Here is a 21,995-nt window from a genome sequence, read left to right as displayed (position 1 = left end):
TAAATTGTCAGGTTTGGTGCAAATCCTGTGTAGTTGATGACTGTTGCTGGGTCTGTGCCCTGGTGGCCTGTAATGGAGCCATTTTCAGTTTCTACTTGCTGTGGGACCTTTTTGCTTTCTATCTGATCTTCAGTATGATAAATGCATGCTCAGTGGGGTTTAGGTTGGGTGGTTGACTTCAAGAATCAAGAATATTGCAGGCACTGTATTCTCCATCTGTTCTCTATGACTAGGATTAGCCTATACTCATTTCTGTTTCTCCACTCACTCCTACTTTTTTCAGTCCTTCCACCTTCTCATAGACCTGACTGACTTCAACTCTATCTTTCATTTAGTTACTGTGTAACTTATCCCTCTTCTAACGTATACACAGCCTCACTTTCATATCCATTTTCCATCCCAGACTTGTACCAAACTCGAATTGGCTCCTGACCAATCTTTCTTACTTAGCTGAGTCTTGATTACTGTTTCTTATACTGGATTCTTTCCAGATTCTCTTTCTCTGTTATCTTTGTCTCTCCTACTTTTTATATGAATAGCTCCTCTCTGTCGATTCTCTTTCATATGCCTCTTCCTATAATTTTCAAGATGGAACTTCCTCCCTCATTATGTTGCTTTGCTGCTTCACCCTTTTATTGACTTGGCTTCAGTTTCAAGCTAAAAACACAAAACCTGACACATACACTTTACCACAGTAAACCTAGGGGTGATGTAAAAAGGGAGTGGAAAAAATGTTGTTCTAGGAAGCCCAGAAAAGAATTGTTTCAGGTCACTGCTCTTGATAACAAGGATGGGCAAAATAGCCTTAATGCATTTTCACGATGCATGATACATATCACACTATGATCAAGAGCAAGTAGGACATGCTAAAAGCTCCACATTTAAAAAAGTTTAAGCAAATCAATTGTTCCAATCTAATGTTTGCAAAAATAAATGATTTAGGAAATGTGTTTTAAACTATTTACATTGATTGTTGTTGTTATTAACAGGCTCTCTATAATTTGCTTAAATTAATAATTGAGTTTTTTTATCATACATGCAGTTGTTCTGTTTGTAGATCTGGGGTTCTCAACTTTTTTGGGAGGATGTTTTGCTGTTATTTAAGAATGTTTTGTCTCCAAATGACAAAGTAATTAGACAGCTTCAAATGCCTTCAGACCACACACAGTGGATCTGGCACATTTGCATTCCCAGTGGCAATGAATCTGTATTTTATATTGCTGTAAAATGTTAAAAAGTTTGTTAGCCCACAGTAGCCAAAAAATGCAATTTCTGCCTGTTTTGGAGGTCATTTAGTTTTTGCATCATGAGACCTGCATTAGGAGGTTAATATTGTCAGTTTCTTATTAAATGACATCAGCCAGTGGCAACATGCTTGCACAAGGCCATACAGAAATGTGATGTTAAAAATGACAGAATATTACACTAGCTCCTGGCTCATTGCTGCATTGTTGCAGCCCGAGACCGAACAATCTATAGCCTGATGATTGAAAATCTCCGTTCTTAATGTACTGATGACACCCACAGTACACTCAGAAAAGTGTATCCTGACTTCATTTACCATGATAATGTGTTGTTATGTTGCCCACCACTTTCTAACATTCCATATTTGCTTTATTTATAGTTTATACAGAAAAAAGTGGCATATTGACCTTTTAATATTTCATGCATGCTGCAAGCTAGGACAGCTAGAACAGTTTGTACAGTAACATAGGAATTCATTATTTATGTTACTGATGGATGACCTTTCACATAAAGTCAAAAGTAGCAGAGGGTTTTTTGACTGATCACATGCACACGTGGACACACACACACACACACACACACACACACTCAGCACTGCTTGTCATGTCATGTCAGGGCCAGAGCGAGGGATGTCAGTGTGTACAGTAATGAGCGGAGATGAGCCCTTGACCCTAGGTGTATGTGTGTGTGTGAGACGCACCCCTCAGCAAATCACGCTGAAACCGCAGGTGTGAGAGAGCCTCTCGGAATGTGAAACGCAGAGAGAGAGCGAGAGGGAAAGGTGGAGCTTTTTTGCTAAGGTTTTTTTATTAAAGCTCTATAAATAATAATGTGCATTTCCATTAAGTTCTTAATGTGAAACAAATATTAAGCAGTAATTAGGGAGTTATTGAAAGCAGACAGACATTGACTAGTAGTTAAAACATTGCATAAAGACAGATTTCTTTTTGGAATGGGTTTACCACAAAGACAGCTAAAGATCATTTTTTGAATTGTAAATTCAGTGTGATATTACTTAATCGTGTATGTCTGTTTTTGTAACTTAAAATAAAGTGGTGATGTAGGATTTGGGCCTGTGTTGAAAGCATTGAACTTAGTAGCTTTAGGTTCCTGACTGTTCCATTAACTTTTCTCTTTGGTTACCTCTTGTCATTATGTTATGTTACTATGAAAGGGCTCATTTATAGAACAAATTCATTCAGATAAAATAAACTACATTAAAAGGCAAGACGATTTCATGATCTGGAAGATTTTGGGCTATATGAGAATGATCTTAGATTAATTTTGAAGGATATAGGTCAAGTGTTTGTACATTTGTATATTCGTACATGTGTGCGATAGGATGGCAACATGACAATATTTTATTGTGTCATAATAGTATTGTGCTTTTCCGGATTAGTATATAGGGTATTTCTGAGTATATTTGAATATTGTGAGTATTTTTGAAAAGGGGGTACTACATTTTTTAAAAGTAATAAATGAAATATTGTGTATGTATATAGTGTGTCATGAAAATGTCCTCAAGTGTTGACATTATGTTTTTGCTATATGTTTGTGCTTGTTTGAAAGTGTGTGTGTATGTGTTTGAGATACCATTTGGAATACATTATAGTCGTGTATGTGTGTAATATGAATATTTTGGTTTGGGCTCCTTATTTCACTTAGAGACTTTTAGGCACATAAAACCAAAACAAGCATTTCAGACTAATTAGGAGCTTCTGGATAAAAGAAGCAGAAGATCAAAGAGTTTGAGTCCTTTTCCCAGACAGCAGAGTCACTGCAATAATAATCCCCCAGTCACTCATCATACTTTTCTGATTCACAACTTTGAAGGTTTAATCACGTGCGCATTTGTGTGTGTGTGCGTGTGTGAGAGAGAGAGAGAGTAAGTGAAACCATTTAACAAACCAGCAAACCAGTGTGTTTCGCATGCATTTTACAGCCTCATGTGCATCTAAAATGGTGTTTAAGTTCATAATGGTATATAATATGAGATACTCCACTGACGTAAGGAAGGGGAAAATCAACGGAATGACTTTAATTGAAAACGTGATTCCTAACAACCATGTGTGGCCTGGTAGACCATCAAAACTAACATCAGATAAAAGTACTTAAAGCTTTCATCTTTGAGAGATAGGTGTAAATCAAGCTCCACTTTTGCTTCAGATCTGAAAAAATCCACAGGTGTTTCTGTTCATCCTTCCACTGTGACAAGACAATTAACACTGTGAGTGTAAAATTTGCACTAGAACACCAAAGCTGGACATCTGAGTGTGGTTTTTGGACCGATGGGTCTAAATTTATAATTGGGATTATGTGGATCGTGAGAAGCAGAAAGTTCTAAGGCTAAACTTTGTAGGTGTGCGATAATATCCCTGCAGATTTCTTTGAAAAATGGAAAGCAAGTCTCCTGAAAAGAATGGAACCTGTAATAAAGTCTAAGAGTGGACACACTAAACATTGAAACAAATTTATATTAAATTAAGTTGTTGAGGCTTATGTGCAATGTTCTGTCACTTTTCTGACGTTGTACAATGAATAACTTGTACTTTATGGCCTGTTTGACTGGAAAGCCAATAAATAAAATGGTGGTTACTGACTTTTGCACAGTACTGTGTGAATTCTCCTCTCTGAAAATGACTTACTGATGATTGTGTAGATATTAGTTTTATAGATCAGATAAATACACTCACTGAGCACGTTATTAAGAACGTTATACTGGGTAGAGCCTCACTTTGCTCAGTTCTTCAGGGCATGGATTCCCTAAGATATTGGAAACTAGCAATTAAAAGATTGAAAATTTGTGGCCGTGAAGGGGTGTGCATGGTCAGCAACAATACTGAAATAGGCAGTGCCATTCAAGCAATGATCGATTGGTATTAACGGGTCCAAAGCATGCAAAGAAAACATTCATGACATCAACATCCACCAGCTTGGACACATGGATTCATGCTGTCGGCACCAAATTCTGACCCTACCACCTGTGTGCCTCAGCAGAAATCAAGAGTCATCAGACCATGCTATTTTTTCCAGTCTTCAACTGTCTAGTTTTGGTGAGCTGCAGCCTCAGCTTTCTGTTTTTGGCTGACAGAAGTGGACTCAGACGTGGTCTTCTGTTGTTGTAGCCCAATCGACATGTGCGTTCTGAGATGCTTTTTTGCTCACCACAATTGTACAGAGTGTTTATCTGAGTTACTGTAGCCTTTCTGTCAGCTTGACCCAGTCTGGCCATTCTCCGTTGACCTCTCTCATCAACAAGGCATTTCTGTCCACAGAACTGCCAATGGGTGTTTTTTCTTTATTGCACCATTTTGAGTGAACTCTAGAGACTGTTGTGTCTGATACTCAGACCAGCCCGTCTGGCACAAACAGTCATGCCATGGTCAAAATCACTGAAATCACATTTTACCCCTTTCTGATGGTTGATTTAAACATTACCTGAAGCTGCTGGCCTGTACCTGCATTATTTTATGCTCTGCACTGCTGCCGCACAACTGGCTGAATAGATAATTGCATGACTGAGTAGGTGTACAGGTGTTCCTGATAAAGTTCTTGGTGAGTGCATTTATTGAATACTATAGTGATGTTGCAAAGTGTGTGTGTTTGAACATGTTTCTTAATGAAGGTTGCTCTTTAATGTTTAGTATATCTTAATGTACAGTAAATATCCTATGTCTTTTAAAATGTGCTACCCTAGGGCTGTACCTCACCTTGGTTCTTTTAGTTTTGAGTGTTTAAGTTCTGTTATCTAGTCATTTGTCATATGGGATGAATGAAGGTCATATGTCCAGATTTGGCTGAAACATCATGTCTATGTTTATGCATTATGATCAATGGGGATGACTGAATTGTCCTTATTTTTAGAAGACTGAATATTTGCTCTGTGTGTGTGTGTGTGTGTGTGTGTGTGTGTGTGTGTGTGTGTGTGTGCGTGCTTGTGTATAGGGTCTGAAGATGTGGCATTGGACTGTGGCAGTTGCAGTGTTTCTGCTTTTCCCATATACAGCTACAGCCCAAGGTAATGTTTTAAAAGCTTATCTCCAAACATCTGAGAAGAGCTTCTAATCCTCCTGTAACAAACATACAGTCTGTAGTGTACTGTACTGAGGGTACACTAGAGGATGGGATTGGTCTTTGCATGATCTTCAAACCCATCATCTGTGACATAATGACAAATGGTTATATATATATTTTTTTATGGTGGGCCACTCAACACTGCTGCTTCTTCTGGCCAAACTGTATGAATGTTAGAGGTCTACTGGAGACCTACCTTAGGGCTACCTACGTTTTTTTTTTTAATATGCTATATTTTTCATTAAAAATTTAAAAAGCACATTGTACCTAATGTACTAAGCTTTTTGTGCCATTTTTTTTCTCAGAAAAAATGCTGTGATGCGGCCGCAGTATGTGTACGTAGTCTATGTTAGTTTCCCAAATTCTGTTTTTTAACCTCTGTTGGTTTTCGTGGTAAAAGAACCTCATATATAAGCACCAATATGTCTTCATCAGCTTTTTTTTCTGATTTATCTGACGGCTCACTATGCCTTTTAAACACTGTACTTCATGAACATATTGGTAGGTAAGGCTGTACGCAGAGTGAATTGAATGTTAATTTTAAGCCCATTATGAGCAAATATTGTGGCCGAATCAAGGCACATTTTGTGCTGCCCTTGCACTTGTATGTATGTGTGACCCAATGAGTCTTTGATAGACTGTAATTTCTAGTGTTTTATATCTTCACCATGTATGTAAACTGAATCAAGTCAACAACACTATTTAAATATATTTAAAAGTAATACTAGTCAAAGAAATAATTAACTAAACATGTTAGTGCTTTGCTATATTTGCAAAACCCAACCCAAGGGAAAACACAGAAGTTTCCAACACTGGAGTTCAAAAATGATAAAAAAATGTAGGAAAAATGGGTCTCCTAAGAACAAGAGCAAGAGCTGTAATAAAGACAAATGGTGAATACACTAAATACATAAACTTAGATTATATTTAGGTAGTTTCTGTATATTTTTTGTTGAATATATATATTTTGGTTTTTTTGATGCTGAAAAATTAATAAGTTGTACTTATTGGCTGTTTTGCCTGTATATTAAATAAGTAAAAGGTGGTCTCTGATTTCTGCACAGTACTGTATATCCATTATTTGGGCATATTTTTGCATTATGTCTATAGACAACACTTCATTTTTGGTGCAGAGGTGGGATATCAATACGATGACCAAGTGGCTTAACATAGCACTATGTACAGGATAACATCATCAGATATATTGCTCTCTAATATGTATGTGTATGGCCCAAACCCTTCTGGTATCCTTCACATGGTACCTTTTCGTGATCCTTTCAAACCTCAGGAAACATTTTCAGGATTTTGTATGGGCATTTTGGCAGTGGTAATTTGTACAGTGTCTTCTTTAAAAAAAAACAACATGCAGGTCAGTGTAATAATGTTGGTGTTTCCACATGCAGGTCAGTGTAATAATGTTGCTGAGGCAGATATTGTGTTCCTTGTGGATGGGTCATCCAGTATCGGACGCGCCAACTTTGTTTTGGTGAAGAGTTTCATGGCAGGGATTGTCAAAACCTTTGCCAGAAGAGTGGGGCCGTCTGGTGTCCGCTTTGGAGCTGTTCAGTACAGTGACACTGCCAGGTATATGCATGTTTAAATGTTTTTAAGATATGTGGATTATTGCACTGGCAGCTCATTTTCTGGCCACAGAATAAGCCTATTAGACTTCATTTCACTGTAAGTACCTTTTTTCTTCTTGTGGCACCCTTAATCTGTGCTGAAATGTTCTGAATGTGTGGAGTCTTGCTTTGTGTATGTGTTAATTAATCTGCTTTGTGGCTTTGTTTAAATGTCTGTTGTCATTCTCAGAGTGGAGTTTACTTTCACAACGTATCTGAATGGCACTGAGCTGGTGAGTGCTATAGAAAATCTTAACTATAAAGGAGGAAACACACGCACTGGAGCTGGTCTGAAGTACATAGCAGATAACTTCTTTAATCCTGCCACTACCAGAGATGTGCCCAAGGTGAGTTGATTGATTGTTGCTGTGGTTTGTAGTGATAAGTTGATATGTTGTTTTTGTAGAGCACCCTTACCACTGTAGATAATATTCAGATAAAAACTTCCAGCTGTACATTATCAACTTTTATATGATTTTCACTGTTTTAGCTTTGTTATCATATTTGTTGTTTTAGGTCATGGAGCTCTGTAATGCCTAGGGAGCGTAAAGGAGATTTTATGTTTTGTAGAGAGAAGCTTTACTGAGAGATTTATGAAAGGAGGAGAGATTTCTCTTGACAACAGTGACTACTTATACTGCTTATGCTGTTGTGCTTTGGAGCTGCTTTGGTTGATGCTACTTTTGATATGAATGACTGTCAATCTGTATAAATCTTAGGATTTATTCTGGGACCCATTAGTTTGTTTAACATTTCTCTCTCCTTTTATCAAAGATTGCTATTCTCATCACCGATGGAAAATCTCAGGACAATGTTCAAGACCCAGCTCAGAAACTACGCAGCCTAGGAGTCACAATATTTGCAGTGGGTGAGAACTGCATCTTGTATGACGCTTTATTGATTTATTGTTTAGTTATTTCATTGGTTAAAGGGCCCACATTGTTTATCTGTGAGGTCCACGTATGATATGTATGTACCAAAAGCATCATTTATTTTGCACATGTCCATTTCTAACCTTTTGTTATGTTCTGAAGTTAAACAGGCTGTTTTTGTTACTGTGCCTTCGAGATGGTAAATGATCTCTGTTTATGTCCTGTCCTGTATTGTGCCTCATTAAAAAAGCAGTCCAGGCTGAAACACTCCCTATAACTTCAGCATGAATATATGGAGTATAGGTACCCCTGTAGGGCAAAACAGGCAGATATATGTAGATGTGATGGTTTTTGTGACATCACAGAAACAGTGAATTCAAAGTGGGCAGTTTTGCAGCTTAGTTTTCATATATGGACTGTATAGACTGGAGAGTAAGCATTATGTTTTAAAACTCAGTGTTTAAAAACAGTGTTTTTTAGGCACTACTTCAAAGTCTTATTTCAAGGAAGTGAGGAAAATTTAGTTCTCAGTTACATGGGCCCTTTAATATTATTTATTATCTATTGTCTCTTTCACTATCAGGTATAAAGAGTGCAGATCAGAATGAACTGAACATCATTGCTTCGCCTCCTCAAAGTGAATTCACCTCCTTTATCGGGAACTTTAGAGGTTTGAGCTCTCTGCTGCCCCTGGTGACTCCACGTGTATGTGCATCATCTGGAGGCTCCTATTCAAGTGATGGTATCCAAGTTGCATGTACTCTGCATGTACTCCGAAACTAATGTCAAGCATTTTACACAGTAGAAATTCATGAATAAATGCAGCCAATTCTTTTTGTCCTCTTTTACTTTCTATCAGATGCTTTTAGTGGCCCATCTAACTTACAGGTTTCAGATGAGACTACTAATTCGGTTCGATTTCAGTGGACAGCTGCAAGAGGCCCTGTGACTGGCTACGTTATTCAGTACACTCCGCTTTCTGGTCTGGGTCAGCCAGTTACAGGAGAGCTACGGCAGGTGAGGGTGATGATTAATGCTATATTGTCGTTGTATGAAAACTGTATGTGCGTGAATGAATGTACACCATGTGCATGTTTCTATAAGAAGACTGCAGCTATTTTCTGCTGCAGAGAGGAGCTGTTCAGGCTTGTAGTGATGCCTATTGTGCTGTGACAGCTGTTACATTGTGGAGGAGTTGGCATTAGTTCTTGGTACAGACTCACTCTTTTGAGGTGAAGCAGTTCATCTTCATTTCAACTAATCACTAATCTTGAAATGAACAGCCAATTTACAGAGACTTTCATTTCGAGCAGTGATAAAAAGTTCAATTTGTCTCTCCCTCTCTCATTTTTGTGGTGATTGTGGATGTGTGTGTTCTGGCAGGGATGAACAATGGTAGCTGTAAATGTATGGGCAAAGTTTCTCTGCTTTTTGCAGAGAAAGACATCATTCACTTGTGGAATTTCTGGGAATGTTAAGTTGGACATTAACATATTTTTCCATGTGTGCAAGAAATAGACTGTATGTTATACCCCACTGTGACTGGGGTATAAAACGCTGATCTCACAATGATTCAAATTGATTACAGTTCTTTAGAAAATGATTCAATGCATCATGGAATTATGCTGCAGTTTGACCAAATTGTATTGGTGCTATCAAAGGCTCATTCCTGCCTAAAACTAGGATTTAATTTATTATTTATTATGTCATGTAGTGTTCTATGGTGCACCATTACTCTCCACAGCCTCATCTGTTCACAATTTTGCATCACTTTTGTTCATCATTGTTCCCTTAGTACCATACCCATCATGCATTATGCAAATATGTCACATAGTCATTGGGAATTTGTATTTGGGTATTTGTAGTAATTCAGATTTTACTTCCACTTAGAAAAGTTTTTTTTTGTTTTAGAGACTGCTGCAGCACCACTGTAAGAAGGGAGTAGGCATGTTTACAACGGATGTAGTGATGGTTAAAAAACAACACACCAACTCTTTTTGAAATTTTTATATTTGACATGAAAGTTTAGGGCTGGGCAGTATGACGATCTGTATGACAATATATCATGATTGTGATGAATTACATCACAATACAGCTTAATATGTTTTTCTTGAGTATATTGTGATTATCATGAGTACTTCTAGAACACTGACCTACTGCATGTTTCATTACAAAGAGAGCATAATTAGTCCTCTTGATGTGCCAAAATCTGAGTGAAATATTGTTTAAAATTTTTTGAATTTATAGTTTTTAATAGTATTTTTTCAGTGTGGCAGTGTTGTCAGAAAAAAAGGAATATCATGACATATTGTGCATTGTGAAAATTGTTGAAAAATGTTTTCACCAAATCATACACCCCTATGAGAACTTCATTTTGGCCAAAAGTGAGGTCATACTTTACTAAATGTTGTACATTTTGATAGTGGATTATAATCAATTCTGGCATTCTAAAATCAATGCATTGAATTGCTACAGATGCAATTTGATACCCACAGAATATCAGCATATTCTCAAACATCTGCATGAGATATACAGTATGTTCAATCAGCTCCAACATCCATTGTTATTTTTCCTCTTGACTCCCAGGAGACGCTGCCTGCCAGCCAGCAGATCTATGTGGCACGTGAACTTCGCTCGAGCACTGACTACCTGGTGTCTGTTATAGCCCAGTACCCCAATAGCGTTGGAGAGACTGTGTCTGCCAAAGCTCGAACCAGTGAGTCAGACACTCAAAGAGTCTCACACACTTGCCCGTGCATGAAAAAAACAAAGACTCAAATACTGGCAGCCAATCCTTAAGAGAATCCTGCAGAGAATGTCTTACACAGCACAAAAGCTCTTTTATTATCCTCTGTATTGTCATGTTTTTCTCTCCAGGGTCTCTGCCAGGCGTTGCTGCTCTGCGGTTGGTGCAGGCTGGGTTCTTCACTTTATCTCTGGCATGGGACACTCCCACCGGCCCCATACAGGGCTACAGAATCACATACGGACCCAGAGGTAATACACACAATCACACGCCCGCAGCTAAACACACAATTAAATCAGTTAACCTCCTTCTTTAATCCCTCAGCAGCTCTATTCAATGGTAGATCCTGTAATTGGGGCAAGGATAAGAAAAGAAAGAAGGAAAGGAGGGAAACACTGCCTGAGGAACTGGAGAAAATGAAGTCAATAAGTTAATAGAGAACAAGGTTGAGGGTAAATACTGTAGGCCAGATAAAAGAAGTACACTACTATTGAAAGGGTGTTAAACAAGTTAAACAGAGAGTAATAGAGAGGACGAGAGAAGCTAGAACGTGCTGTGATTATGCTGTAAGATTTAATAGACAGCTATAGTTTAACTAGGAACCGGAGACTATTAGAAAGTAACGGAAATTAAAGTTTTGTCTCGCCTCAGGCAACTTGTCTGCTGTCAGAGCGACTTTCACTACTGATTCAGCTGCTTTAAAAATCTGAAAAATGAAATGAATGGAATGAAAAACATCCACACACTGAGCCCTTTAGCATTATGTGAATTTCTATATAAATGTGACCTAAATTATGATCAGGTCTTCATTTAAGTCATTACAGTAGAAAAAGAGAACCTAATAAAAAACAGTTGTATAGTTTTTCCTTCATGTATTAAACAAAGTGATCATTTTGGTTGGCAAAAGTATGTGAACCCCTAGAATTATCAGTTTGGTATAAGTGCTAATTAGGTTCAGGAGGTTGAGTCAAATGGATGACTATTGGGTTTGAATGTGACCTACACTATTTAAAAAAGGTCAACCTGAGTCTTCACCATCAAAGTCAGGTCTTAACCACGCACATTTGTTAGTGCCTGCCATGTCTCAGTTAAATGAGATTTCTAAGGACCACGGAAAAACATTTGCCAATGCTCATTTGACTAAAAGGGGTTTCACAACAATTTCAGTACAGTGTGAACATTTCCGATCCACTGTTGGGCATGTAGTATGCAGATGTTTTTAGGTGAAAAGTTTCGGTGCCCAAAATTTCTGTGCATTCCTATTATTCGCATTTCATCTCCTAACTGAACTCATAATTTAATTAATCCAGTGATATTTGGGGGAAAATGTACACAGGACAAAATACTGTTCATGTTTTTCCCATAGAAGAAGCTGGCTTAGACCCTGACTTCCTTATTTGGGCATAATGCCAGCTATAAAATAACACACAACTTAAGTCTGTTTGGTAGCTTGATGCACATTTACAGCAGTTAAGTTTTCAAGTAAAGAAATGTGTGTGAAGTAATAACTATAAGATCATATGTTAATCCCTTCTTGAGTTTGTGTGATAGAGAGTGCAGACTGAGTGGAATGAATGCTTCAGTGTATTATCTGGGTAGTCAGCTCTGTAGTGAAAGAAAGTCATTATTATGAACTCCATATACTTTTGTTCCTCAATTATATAGCATGGCTGAGGCATGTTGGGCATCCCTAGTGTGGTTCCTGTGAGTAGTGTTTGAGTTGGCGGGGCTTAATAGGTTAGATTAGGTGTGTCTCTGTATTTAGTCAGGTCAGAGAGTTTTATAGACATGTGAAAAATGCCTCAACCTGTCCTGCTGTCTGATCTGCTGTCTGACACGCAGATGACTGTGTGCACGTGTTTATCTTTTTAAGGCTGAATACTTCACTCAGGTCTTTGAGCAGAAAAGAACTTTGGGTTTTGAGTGGTGTGTAGGTGCAGGAAGTGTTGTTTCATGCATGCTCACACAAGATTTTATCCCACACAGTTCTGCCCGCTTTCATTTGATCATGCATCAACGAAACAAAGCATCAAGCTCACTGGAACATTTCTGAAACATTTATTACAAAGAACATCTGCTTAACTATTTTTAATCAAAGTCAAGTAGATCTGTTATTTCAAATGGTGCCTATTTACATTCAGATTTTCATTTGCAGATTTGGTCGTTGTTGCTGTCACTTCAAAATGCTTTAAGATGCACCCATTGCTGACAGTTTGTATGATCTCTATAAAGAACAATTGCCAATTGAATGGGAAAAAGAGTGCTTTCTTATTGCCATTAGGCTGTAAATCTCTTAATTTATAGGGTCTGTTTTGTTCACAGGTCAGCCTGCTTCTCTCCTGCAGGAGCAGACAGTTGGGGTGGAGACCACTTCTCTCACACTGGATGGTCTAGAAGCAGACACAGAATATGTCATCACCCTGTACCCTCTCTTCCCTAATAACAACGCTGCGCCCATTACTCTGAATGCCCGCACCTGTGAGTGGGCACACAGTCCCACAAACACACACACCAATCTCCTGCTTTCACTGTCCAGTCATGTGTGCACACATGCACTATGGTACATTCTTGCTTTTCACCCATTGCAGCTAAGCTCACCTAGGCCTTTGAGCCATGTGGTGCTGCCCCTTAGTGGTGACTGACTTGTGCAAATGTAGGAGTATGTAGAAATGTTAAAACTATACAGTGAAAGATAATGTTGAAATCTGTAATCTGTGACTTAATTAGCAACCATAACAGCCGTATTGTATTGTGTGCGTACGATTTGTTTACTTCTGTGTGTGTGTGTGTTTGTGTGTGCAGTGCGTTTAGCAGGAGTGCAAGAACTCTCTGTTGTCACTGTCTCTAACAGCAGTGTTGAAGTGCGCTGGAGAGGAGTGACCGGGGCCAGAGGATACAGGCTTGTGTGGGGACCTTTCAGAGGTCAGCGTTCAGATTAACTAACAAATGGGAGATTTTTCTGGGTTGATTATGCTCTGATCTTTTGTAGATGGACCAGGGTAAATGTTATATGAAGTATTAAAATAGATTTTAAACATTTAAGGAGGCTAAAATGTCTGAAGCTGTCTTAGTTCTTACTAAAAGAGGTATTCAATTCTAAGATGATGCCAGAATATCAGGTTGGAAGTTAATTTTATTAACTTACATTTTATTCGTACACAAAGTAAAGAGCAACTGCTGTGCTCAAATTGCATAGACAAGTAAAGATCAACAAAAATGGACATGTTTTTTTTTGACAGCGATGATATACATCTTTGATTTTTAACAAATCTGTTTTTGAATAGAATGGACATGGATACATGCCATATTCGCGAGGTATCATAGGCATTGATTTTGTTTTTCAAAATTTTGTAGCAACCATGTGGACCATTTGTAGGGTATGCATAAATGCTTATAAGTTAGAGTGATTGTAATAGTTTCATTAAAATGCTTAAATGCCTTTAAAGATGTGTGAGTTCCTTAGTAATTGGATTTGCTTGTATTCGTTTGATTCATTTCATAAACGGTTTTCACACTGGTTCTAAGCTGCAGTCTTACTAGGTGATGCAAACAGAATTCTACACCCATTGAAACAAAATTAATAATGCCTTGTTAAACAGCCCAAAATAGTATTAACCCATTAAAATCCCAGGCTTCAGTGCAAGCTAGTTGAGCTATTCTTGTTATAGAAGTGTATAATGAAACTTTGGGCCCACCAGCGGGCCCTGGCCATTCAAGGGGTTAAACATTAAACAGTGATAATAAAAAAAAAGATAGCAGAGTTACCTGAGGAAATATCAAGCACAACATGAATTATTTATTATCTTTTTTTAATCTCTCTTTTTTTCTCTCTGTCTGTTTGTTTCAGGAAGTGATGTAGAGACTGTAGAGGTGAGAGGTGACAGTGAGGCTCATACTCTAGTGAATTTGCTCCCAGACACAGAATATATTGTTACAGTCATTGCTCTGTACAATGGAGAAGCAGAGGGGGCCGCTGCAACTGCACGTTTCAAGATAGGTACACAGACTGACACACCACAGTGTGTTTTTAATTCAAACGCTGACTCAACGTCTGGCAATTCAAGCAACAGAATCATTATTAAACTGAGAGCCTCTTTTAATGAGTCACGCAACTCTGAACGAGTGTATGTTTGTATATAAAGAAGGCTAAAACATTTATAATGTGGTTGTGCTTCAGAACGTTTGGAGCAGCAGGTTTTAAAAGCCACCACTACAGGACCCACCAGCATCAGGCTGACCTGGAACTTCATAGAAGCAGCCAGAGGCTACCGGCTGGAGTGGTGGAAAGAAGGAGAGAGTGAGTCACAAAAAACGCACACCTGCAGACAACATTACACATAGTGCTAGGGATAGGACGGGTACCATTTTTAATAATATACCACTGTATAAAACTAAATGATCATAATGCTCTTTCAAATATAATGATATATATAAATATAATGTAATAATTCCAATAAACATGTACATTTGTTGGCTTTTTAAAAAAATACAGTAAATCCTACCAGCTACCGGTCTCCATACAAAGTGCCAGGCCTCTGCATGTTTACATGGATATAATCTAAACAGTATTAGTGCTGGATATAATTTCATATTTATTTGAATTCTGGTTGATTTTTGGTGTTAAAAATAAATAATTACGATGTATTTTACTGCTTTTTACTGCCATAATACCAAAAACCTGCATACACCATCCCATGTCATTTCATTACACGCCTACATAGTACACTTTCTTCACATCCAATCTACTGCATACTTTACTATCACAAATAGAGACATTTGTAAATATTTGTGACCATTTAAATAACCAAACGTGAAAAAAATACAAATTTGAGATAACTGTAAAATTCTGAATACAAACATAGGTAACAGGATGTCTCTTTCTACAGTGACTGAACTGTTGTGAACCCATTTGTTTAAATTTATGTTTCAAAACAAAGTTAGTAGGATTTCCTAAAGCTAAGCTGTATTTAGTAACTTTCTATCAAACCTTGCATAATGTTTTGTTGTAAATTCAGTACAAAAAATCATTTGAACAGGATATTTATTAATGTAATGTATTTTTATATGTAAGGATTTTATTTCTCAAATCACAGGGAGCAGGACTCAAAAACAGACTTTCTCTAAGGACACCACAAGCTATGAGATAAGAGGTCTGCAGCCAAGTACTGATTACATCATAACTCTGTACACACTCTACGATGGACGAGAGGAGGCCACATACATCTCCACTGAATCAACAGGTCAGAGCCGTCAGCCAGTGTAAATTTATACAATATTGTTGGCATGTACAGAATACAGGTGCCAATGCCGATATGGTCGTTTGAAGTAAAATTGCATATGTGCATTTTGTGTTTTTTATTCAGTTGTTACTGTGTGAATATTGTGTTTAGTGGACCAGCCGATTGGTAGAGTCTCCAATCTCCGTGTGTTAGAGTCATTTGGCAGCAATGTGCGGCTGGGCTGGATAGGGGTCGCAGGGGCAACACAGTACAACATCCGCATCCTCAACACTCAGTGTAAGAATGCATTAACATAACATAAATGTTTATGGTGAGCGTGAATGAATTTATATCTACACTGAAAAAGGGACGCATTAAATTTAGCTGATTCAAATGTGTACGTAATTTCCACATTAATAAAATGTACTCCATTTTGTCAATAACTATATTGATATATTTTGTTGTTTTATGAATGTTGAAGTTATGTACACATTTGAATCAAGAAAATGTAATGTATCACTGTTTTCAGTGCACAAAGTTAAATTATCAGAATTCTGAGCTAAGAAATATAGGAGCAGTTTATGCTTTGTTTTGTATGATTTCTGATCTTTTTATTTTTTAAATATTAAAGGTTAAGCTGTTTATATTTTGCCTTATTTGTGTAGAATCTGTTATCATAGTCTTGTCTTTCTTTGTCTAGCTGGGGTAGAGGTAAGCAGGGTTGTTCATGGAAACCAGACGACCCTTGATCTAACTGACCTTCAAGGAGGTGTGTCTTACTCTATAAGTGTGACTGCATTGGTGGGCTACAATGAGGGAGACCCAGTCACTGTCTACATCAAAGCAGGTGTGTGTATGTCTGTTTGGTTGTCTATCTGTCTGTGCTGAAATAAGAGTTCTTTCATGTTGGAGTGTGTAAACAGGATAAGCCATTTTGCCCAAACAAATCTGCCATCAGCTTTCCTTGCAATTCTAAACCTGACCAATGAAAAAAAGATGCGGTCTTGCCTGTTTAATTGTGTTTTTCTTGTTTGAAACCCACTGAGTCAGAAACTGAATGAAGATACTGAATAATTAGATTTAAAAAATACTTTATAGTTATAGTTATATATAGTTATATAAATATGTGTTTACTGGGAAATATAGACTGGGGATGTCCATCCCCACCCCTGTAAAGTTCAGTTGCAGTCCTAATCTTAAATATGGGTTTAAATATTCAGACCTTCCTGAAGACTTTGATAAGCTGTATCAAGTGTACCTTGACAGGGCTGGAAATGCACACACATTTTCAAAGTCTGTTATCCTCCTGGGTTGCAAGGGATGCTGGAGCCTATCTGCACTCATAGGGCAGAAAGCAGGAAACCCTAAACAGTGCGTCCATCACAGGGCATACACACAGACATACACATTTACTCACACCTAGGCCCAATTTAGTATATCTGGTTTACCTGGATGCATGTCTTTGGACTGTGGCAGGAAACCCATGCAGACACAGAGAGAACATGCAAACTCCACACAGAAAGGACCCTGATCACCTGGCCGGGGAATCGAGCCCAGGCCCTTCTTGCTGTGAGGCGACAGCACTACCCGCTGTGCCCAATTTCTAAATCCCGATCAGTTTTGTGATTTAAATGTGACTCTTTTCTTTAAAGGCTCTATGCCAGGAGGATCAGCACATCTATTTTTTCACGCTTCAAGCTTGAAAACTCTGAATGTAGTGTGTTATGATGTTAAATTTCTCCACTCAAAACTTGTTAAGACTGTATGTAAGAAAAATGTAGCCTTTATTTAAAATTGCAATGCTTGTATTTCGAAAACCACCCTTTTTTAAATGATAATTTAAATAAATAATAGTATATAAAAACAATGAATTTTTCAGCCCTCAGAGGTGGGAGAAAAAATTAATACCATACGATGTACCAATATTTTGAGTTTAAAAATTGTATCAATACAAGGAGGTCCAAGTAGCAAAATTGTATTTTTAAATTATTGATCTATTTAATGTGTATTAAGCCGATTACTAGAATACAGTTCTGTCTTAATCCACAAGATGGCGTGGTTTCCCTCTGGTGAGATCAAGGTTTCCCTCATTGGAGTCACTGTTAGAAACACTCAGCAAAGTGGATAACTCGCTGGGTCTGCATGTCACTTCAGTGTCCATTCAGGCAGAAATTAGAAAGGTCACTATTATATATCAGTAACAGTCCAATAAGGCAAGACTTCTCACATTTCTACACAAATAATAGCATCTGTTGAAAGGTATGGACAATGTGTTTTTTGATTGTCTACAATTCTTTTTTGCTTCAATAAAAAGATTGACGTGAGAATTAAGTGATAAAGTGTTCATGAGATAGAACAGAACATTTTCTTTGGGAAAAAAAATTGTAGTCAAAAATGATGAATCTCCATATCCCGATGTGTCATATCACAATACTTACCATATCACAAAAATATTGAAATAGGATTGTATCGTGATTCAGAGTCGTGATATTATTGTATTTTGGGCGTGTCGCAAATCCCGCCCTTAATACGTGGCATGAGATCTCTAGATGCAACAGTGGGCATCCCAGCTGCGGACTAAGTGTAGAACTAATTAACTTTTTATCAGTGCCCATCACGCGCAGAGCAGGTAGCATGCTGTGTGCGTACACATGTCCTTTCTTGTTTTGTTTGTGGGATTATAAATGATATTGCCTCTTGGCACTACTCAAGCTGTCAAGTTGCCAACATTCATGTTAACTTTGGTTGATGTGTCTTGAATTGAGGCCAGCTCTGATTCCGCATTGGCACATTCACCTTTTAGGAGCGGTGAAAGACTAACTGCTTCAATGAGCAGCAAAAGAAACATTTTTTTTCGAAATGTATGGATAGTTTGATGGTTGATGGATAGATGCATGAACAGACGCATAGATGGATGAATGCATGATTGAGTGTTTTTGTACCTGCTTACATTCTTTTGCGTTACCAAATATTTGACAGCACAAATTCCAAGCAAGGTGACCAACCTTCGTGTAGTGAGCGCCAACAGTAGACGGATCAGAATCACGTGGACTGGAGTTACCGAGGCAACAGGTTACAGGGTCACCTGGAGACAAGGCAATAGTAAGTGTATGAAATACAGTAAATAAATGTGTAGTAGTACATACATTTGTTTGTCCAAAATGAAATTGTCAGGCTGTTTTCAAACATAAAATCCAAAAACGCTTGACACATTGTTTTTATTGTTAGTTTTCCCCTACTATGTAAATAGTTCCTCTAGTCATATTAATCGTGCTAAAATAATCAAACCAAATTTGAGATATCATAATGCTTTGAATCGTTTCCTGTACAGTTGTAATTGAATCAAATTGTTGTATGAGGCCAGACCCTTAATGTTTTATGGATAATTTCTCTCTCTCTCACACTCACTCACTCTCTCTCTCGGTCTCTCACAGATGCGGAGCAGACCCGTGTGCTTGGTGCAGATGTCAGTACCTTTACTATAGAAGGGCTCCAGCCTGATGAATCAGTTGTTGTGGGTGTGGCTGCTTTGAGTAACGGCAGGGTGGGTGACGTGGCCACCCTCTCCGCTAGAACTAGCGGATATGCAGTCACAGGCCTGCAGATCATTGATGTCAGCTCCACCCGTGTTCAGATATCTTGGACACCTGTAGGCAGAGCAACAGGCTATAAAATCACCTGGCGGCGGAGTGATGGTAGGCATGAAATTAGAGTTAAGAGCGCTGGTAAAGTAATAAGAGATTAATACTGGCAAAGTGCAAGGCTAAATAGTTACTGGAAATCAGTATGAAATCTTATTTGTATGACTTGATGTTATTTATTATTTAATAATTTAACATAAAAGGTTTTTTAAATGATTAATAATATATTTTAATTATAGTTGTATGCAAAGTTTTGACAGTCTCCAGTCAAAATACATATTATGTATTATTATGTATTATTATATTATTATGTTGATGTTTAATTTCTATTTTTCTGCAGATAAGTTTAACATACTGGAAAAATATGTTATTGGAAACATACGTTTATTTTTTCCTTTAGGTTAATTTCAGAATTAAATTCAAAAAAAAAAACCTATTTAAAGTGCATTAAAATGTGCAGAAGTACATTTTCTGTAGAGGATGTGTACTTATTTTCACTTGGTGAAAAATCAAACCAAACCTTTGCTCGACTGTATCCATGCACATTAATTTTTGTTATCTGCCATATGATTTTATAATTACTTTTAAAATACAATCATTTTAGAAACATCTGCATATCTGTTTATCATTCTGGATATTTTTTTCTGCTTCCAGCAATTTGAGCTTCCTTGTTGGACAGGACTAGCACATTTGAATTAGTATATATTTACCTGTGAACAAATTAATTTTGTATATTTGAATTACTGTAAGTATACTGATTCCATATTTCTGAACAGTGATTGCAAATTTTTATTAATCCTGTCTTCTCTAACTGCAGGTGTGGAGAACTCTCAGATCATACCTGCTGATGCCAGGTCCTACACCATTGATGGTCTCCTACAGAGCTCCTCCTACAGGATATCTGTCTCTGCGCTTGTTGGCTCCCGGGAGGGACCTGCTGCCACCCTGAACACCAGAACAGGTCCCAGCTCACTTACCACCTCTAATCACACATCATCACCACATATAGCATGTCAGTAAGTAGAAGACTCACTTAACACACATGGCAAGATAGGACAGCTCATGTCGTCTGCTGTTCACTTTGAAAAGACTATTAAACTTCATCTTCTATAACAAATGAAATGGGTGGTTCTTCCTTTAAGTATTTGAGAAGTGGTTGGGACAGTAGTCTCTGAGAATAATGCTAAAGCTCAAATGTTTATGCACTCATCAGCACTGAAACCTGTCAGCTGTTTATCACCTTTTTCAATATGAGCTTTTAACAATAGTTTGAGAGATGAAATGATTATTTAGGTAATGATCTTCACACTAAGGAATATCACTTTGATGCTGAAGCTGCCAAGTATAACCAAAGTATGAATGAATAGCTGTTTTATGTTAACAAAGCCTTTGCATGTGTTCTTCTTACTTAAGATGACTGTTTTCTTGTTTGACCTCAGTCTCAGGAGAGGTTGTGGTTGGACGTGTTACTGATCTACAGCATGAGCCACGAGGAGAGGTGGTCAGAATCAGCTGGGTTGGAGTTCAGGGGGCAACAGCATATAGAGTGCTGTGGAAGAGAAGTGACGGTGAGCGAGCAATTATGCTCATGCACACTTTTATGATTGATTGAGTAGTGTGTAAAGCCACTCTACAGAAGTGAACACACTATACTTAACTGAACTGCATGTGGTACAAACCATTATTGTGAACAGTACTTATCTCATAATAATGTTCATCATACTAAATCTCTCATTGGGGCTGCAAGAGCTGAACTGAGAATGAACTGAGAATGTTAATGTTCTACCATGTTCATTTTATAGTAACACTTTTAGAACCACTTTAGCTACTCTTTGGTCTAGGGGTTTTAATGGGGTTAGTTCTCATTGGGTAGGTGGAGCAATGTAATTATTAATGCTGTTACTCAGTGATTTCAGGCCTGTTCAAATCCGCCACGTCAGTGATTTTTATGGACGCGTGCTCCCGTGTTAGCACAGATTCTGGTGGCTTTTATCTACTGTAAAACCAACCATAGAAATAACATTAGGTTATGTTAATTCTGTGTGGATTGCCAGGGCGATCAATATTCATATTCAAGAATCATATTCTGTTTTCACAGGTTTTTTATGTATGGAGGCATTCAAACAAGCATGTTCATGTACAACCCCATTTCCAAAAATGTCAGGACGCTGTGCAAAATGTAAATAAAAACAAAATGCAATAATGTGCAAATCATTTAAACCCTATATTTAATTGAAAATAGTACAAAGACAACAAATCGAATGTTGAAACTGAGAAATTTAATTAAAATAAAATTGTTTTTTAAAAAATATTTGCCCATTTTGAATTTGATTCCAAAAACATATTTCAAAAAAGATGGGACAGGAGCAACAAAAGGCTGGTAAAATTGTGTAATGCTAAAAAAACACCTGGTGGTTGATTGGCAACAGGTCAGTAAAATGACTGGGTATAAAAAGAGCATCCCAGAGAAGCTGAGTCTTTCAGAAGTAAAGATGCGGAGGGATTCACATGCAAATAGTGCAACAATTCAAGAATAATGTTTCTCAAAATGAAATACCGAAGAACTTTTGCTTTTC

At 37.7% G+C, this 21,995-nt stretch overlaps 1 protein-coding gene across 6 annotated transcripts in view; it reads left to right on the top strand.

Annotated features, from left to right (window-relative positions):
* The window catches only part of col7a1 (collagen, type VII, alpha 1), an 84,732-nt gene that overhangs the window by 6,638 nt on the left and 56,099 nt on the right, over nucleotides 1–21,995 (top strand). For all 6 annotated transcript variants that reach the window (XM_036570846.1, XM_036570844.1, XM_036570845.1 and 3 more), the window contains exons 2-20: nucleotides 5,191–5,263; nucleotides 6,723–6,903; nucleotides 7,132–7,288; nucleotides 7,716–7,809; nucleotides 8,397–8,555; nucleotides 8,673–8,830; nucleotides 10,400–10,529; nucleotides 10,691–10,810; nucleotides 12,882–13,037; nucleotides 13,362–13,481; nucleotides 14,407–14,556; nucleotides 14,737–14,856; nucleotides 15,653–15,799; nucleotides 15,950–16,075; nucleotides 16,479–16,625; nucleotides 18,758–18,880; nucleotides 19,213–19,473; nucleotides 20,237–20,380; nucleotides 20,859–20,987. In XM_036570846.1, coding sequence (XP_036426739.1) covers nucleotides 5,191–5,263; nucleotides 6,723–6,903; nucleotides 7,132–7,288; nucleotides 7,716–7,809; nucleotides 8,397–8,555; nucleotides 8,673–8,830; nucleotides 10,400–10,529; nucleotides 10,691–10,810; nucleotides 12,882–13,037; nucleotides 13,362–13,481; nucleotides 14,407–14,556; nucleotides 14,737–14,856; nucleotides 15,653–15,799; nucleotides 15,950–16,075; nucleotides 16,479–16,625; nucleotides 18,758–18,880; nucleotides 19,213–19,473; nucleotides 20,237–20,380; nucleotides 20,859–20,987 — 2,695 coding nt within the window. The remainder of the gene's footprint in view (nucleotides 1–5,190; nucleotides 5,264–6,722; nucleotides 6,904–7,131; nucleotides 7,289–7,715; nucleotides 7,810–8,396; nucleotides 8,556–8,672; nucleotides 8,831–10,399; nucleotides 10,530–10,690; nucleotides 10,811–12,881; nucleotides 13,038–13,361; nucleotides 13,482–14,406; nucleotides 14,557–14,736; nucleotides 14,857–15,652; nucleotides 15,800–15,949; nucleotides 16,076–16,478; nucleotides 16,626–18,757; nucleotides 18,881–19,212; nucleotides 19,474–20,236; nucleotides 20,381–20,858; nucleotides 20,988–21,995) is intronic.

Source organism: Colossoma macropomum, unplaced genomic scaffold (assembly GCF_904425465.1).
Source record: "Colossoma macropomum unplaced genomic scaffold, Colossoma_macropomum, whole genome shotgun sequence".
NCBI classification, from domain to species: Eukaryota; Metazoa; Chordata; class Actinopteri; order Characiformes; family Serrasalmidae; genus Colossoma; species Colossoma macropomum.
Note: the sequence above shows the minus strand (reverse complement) of the source record. Positions and strands in the feature narration are given on the sequence as shown.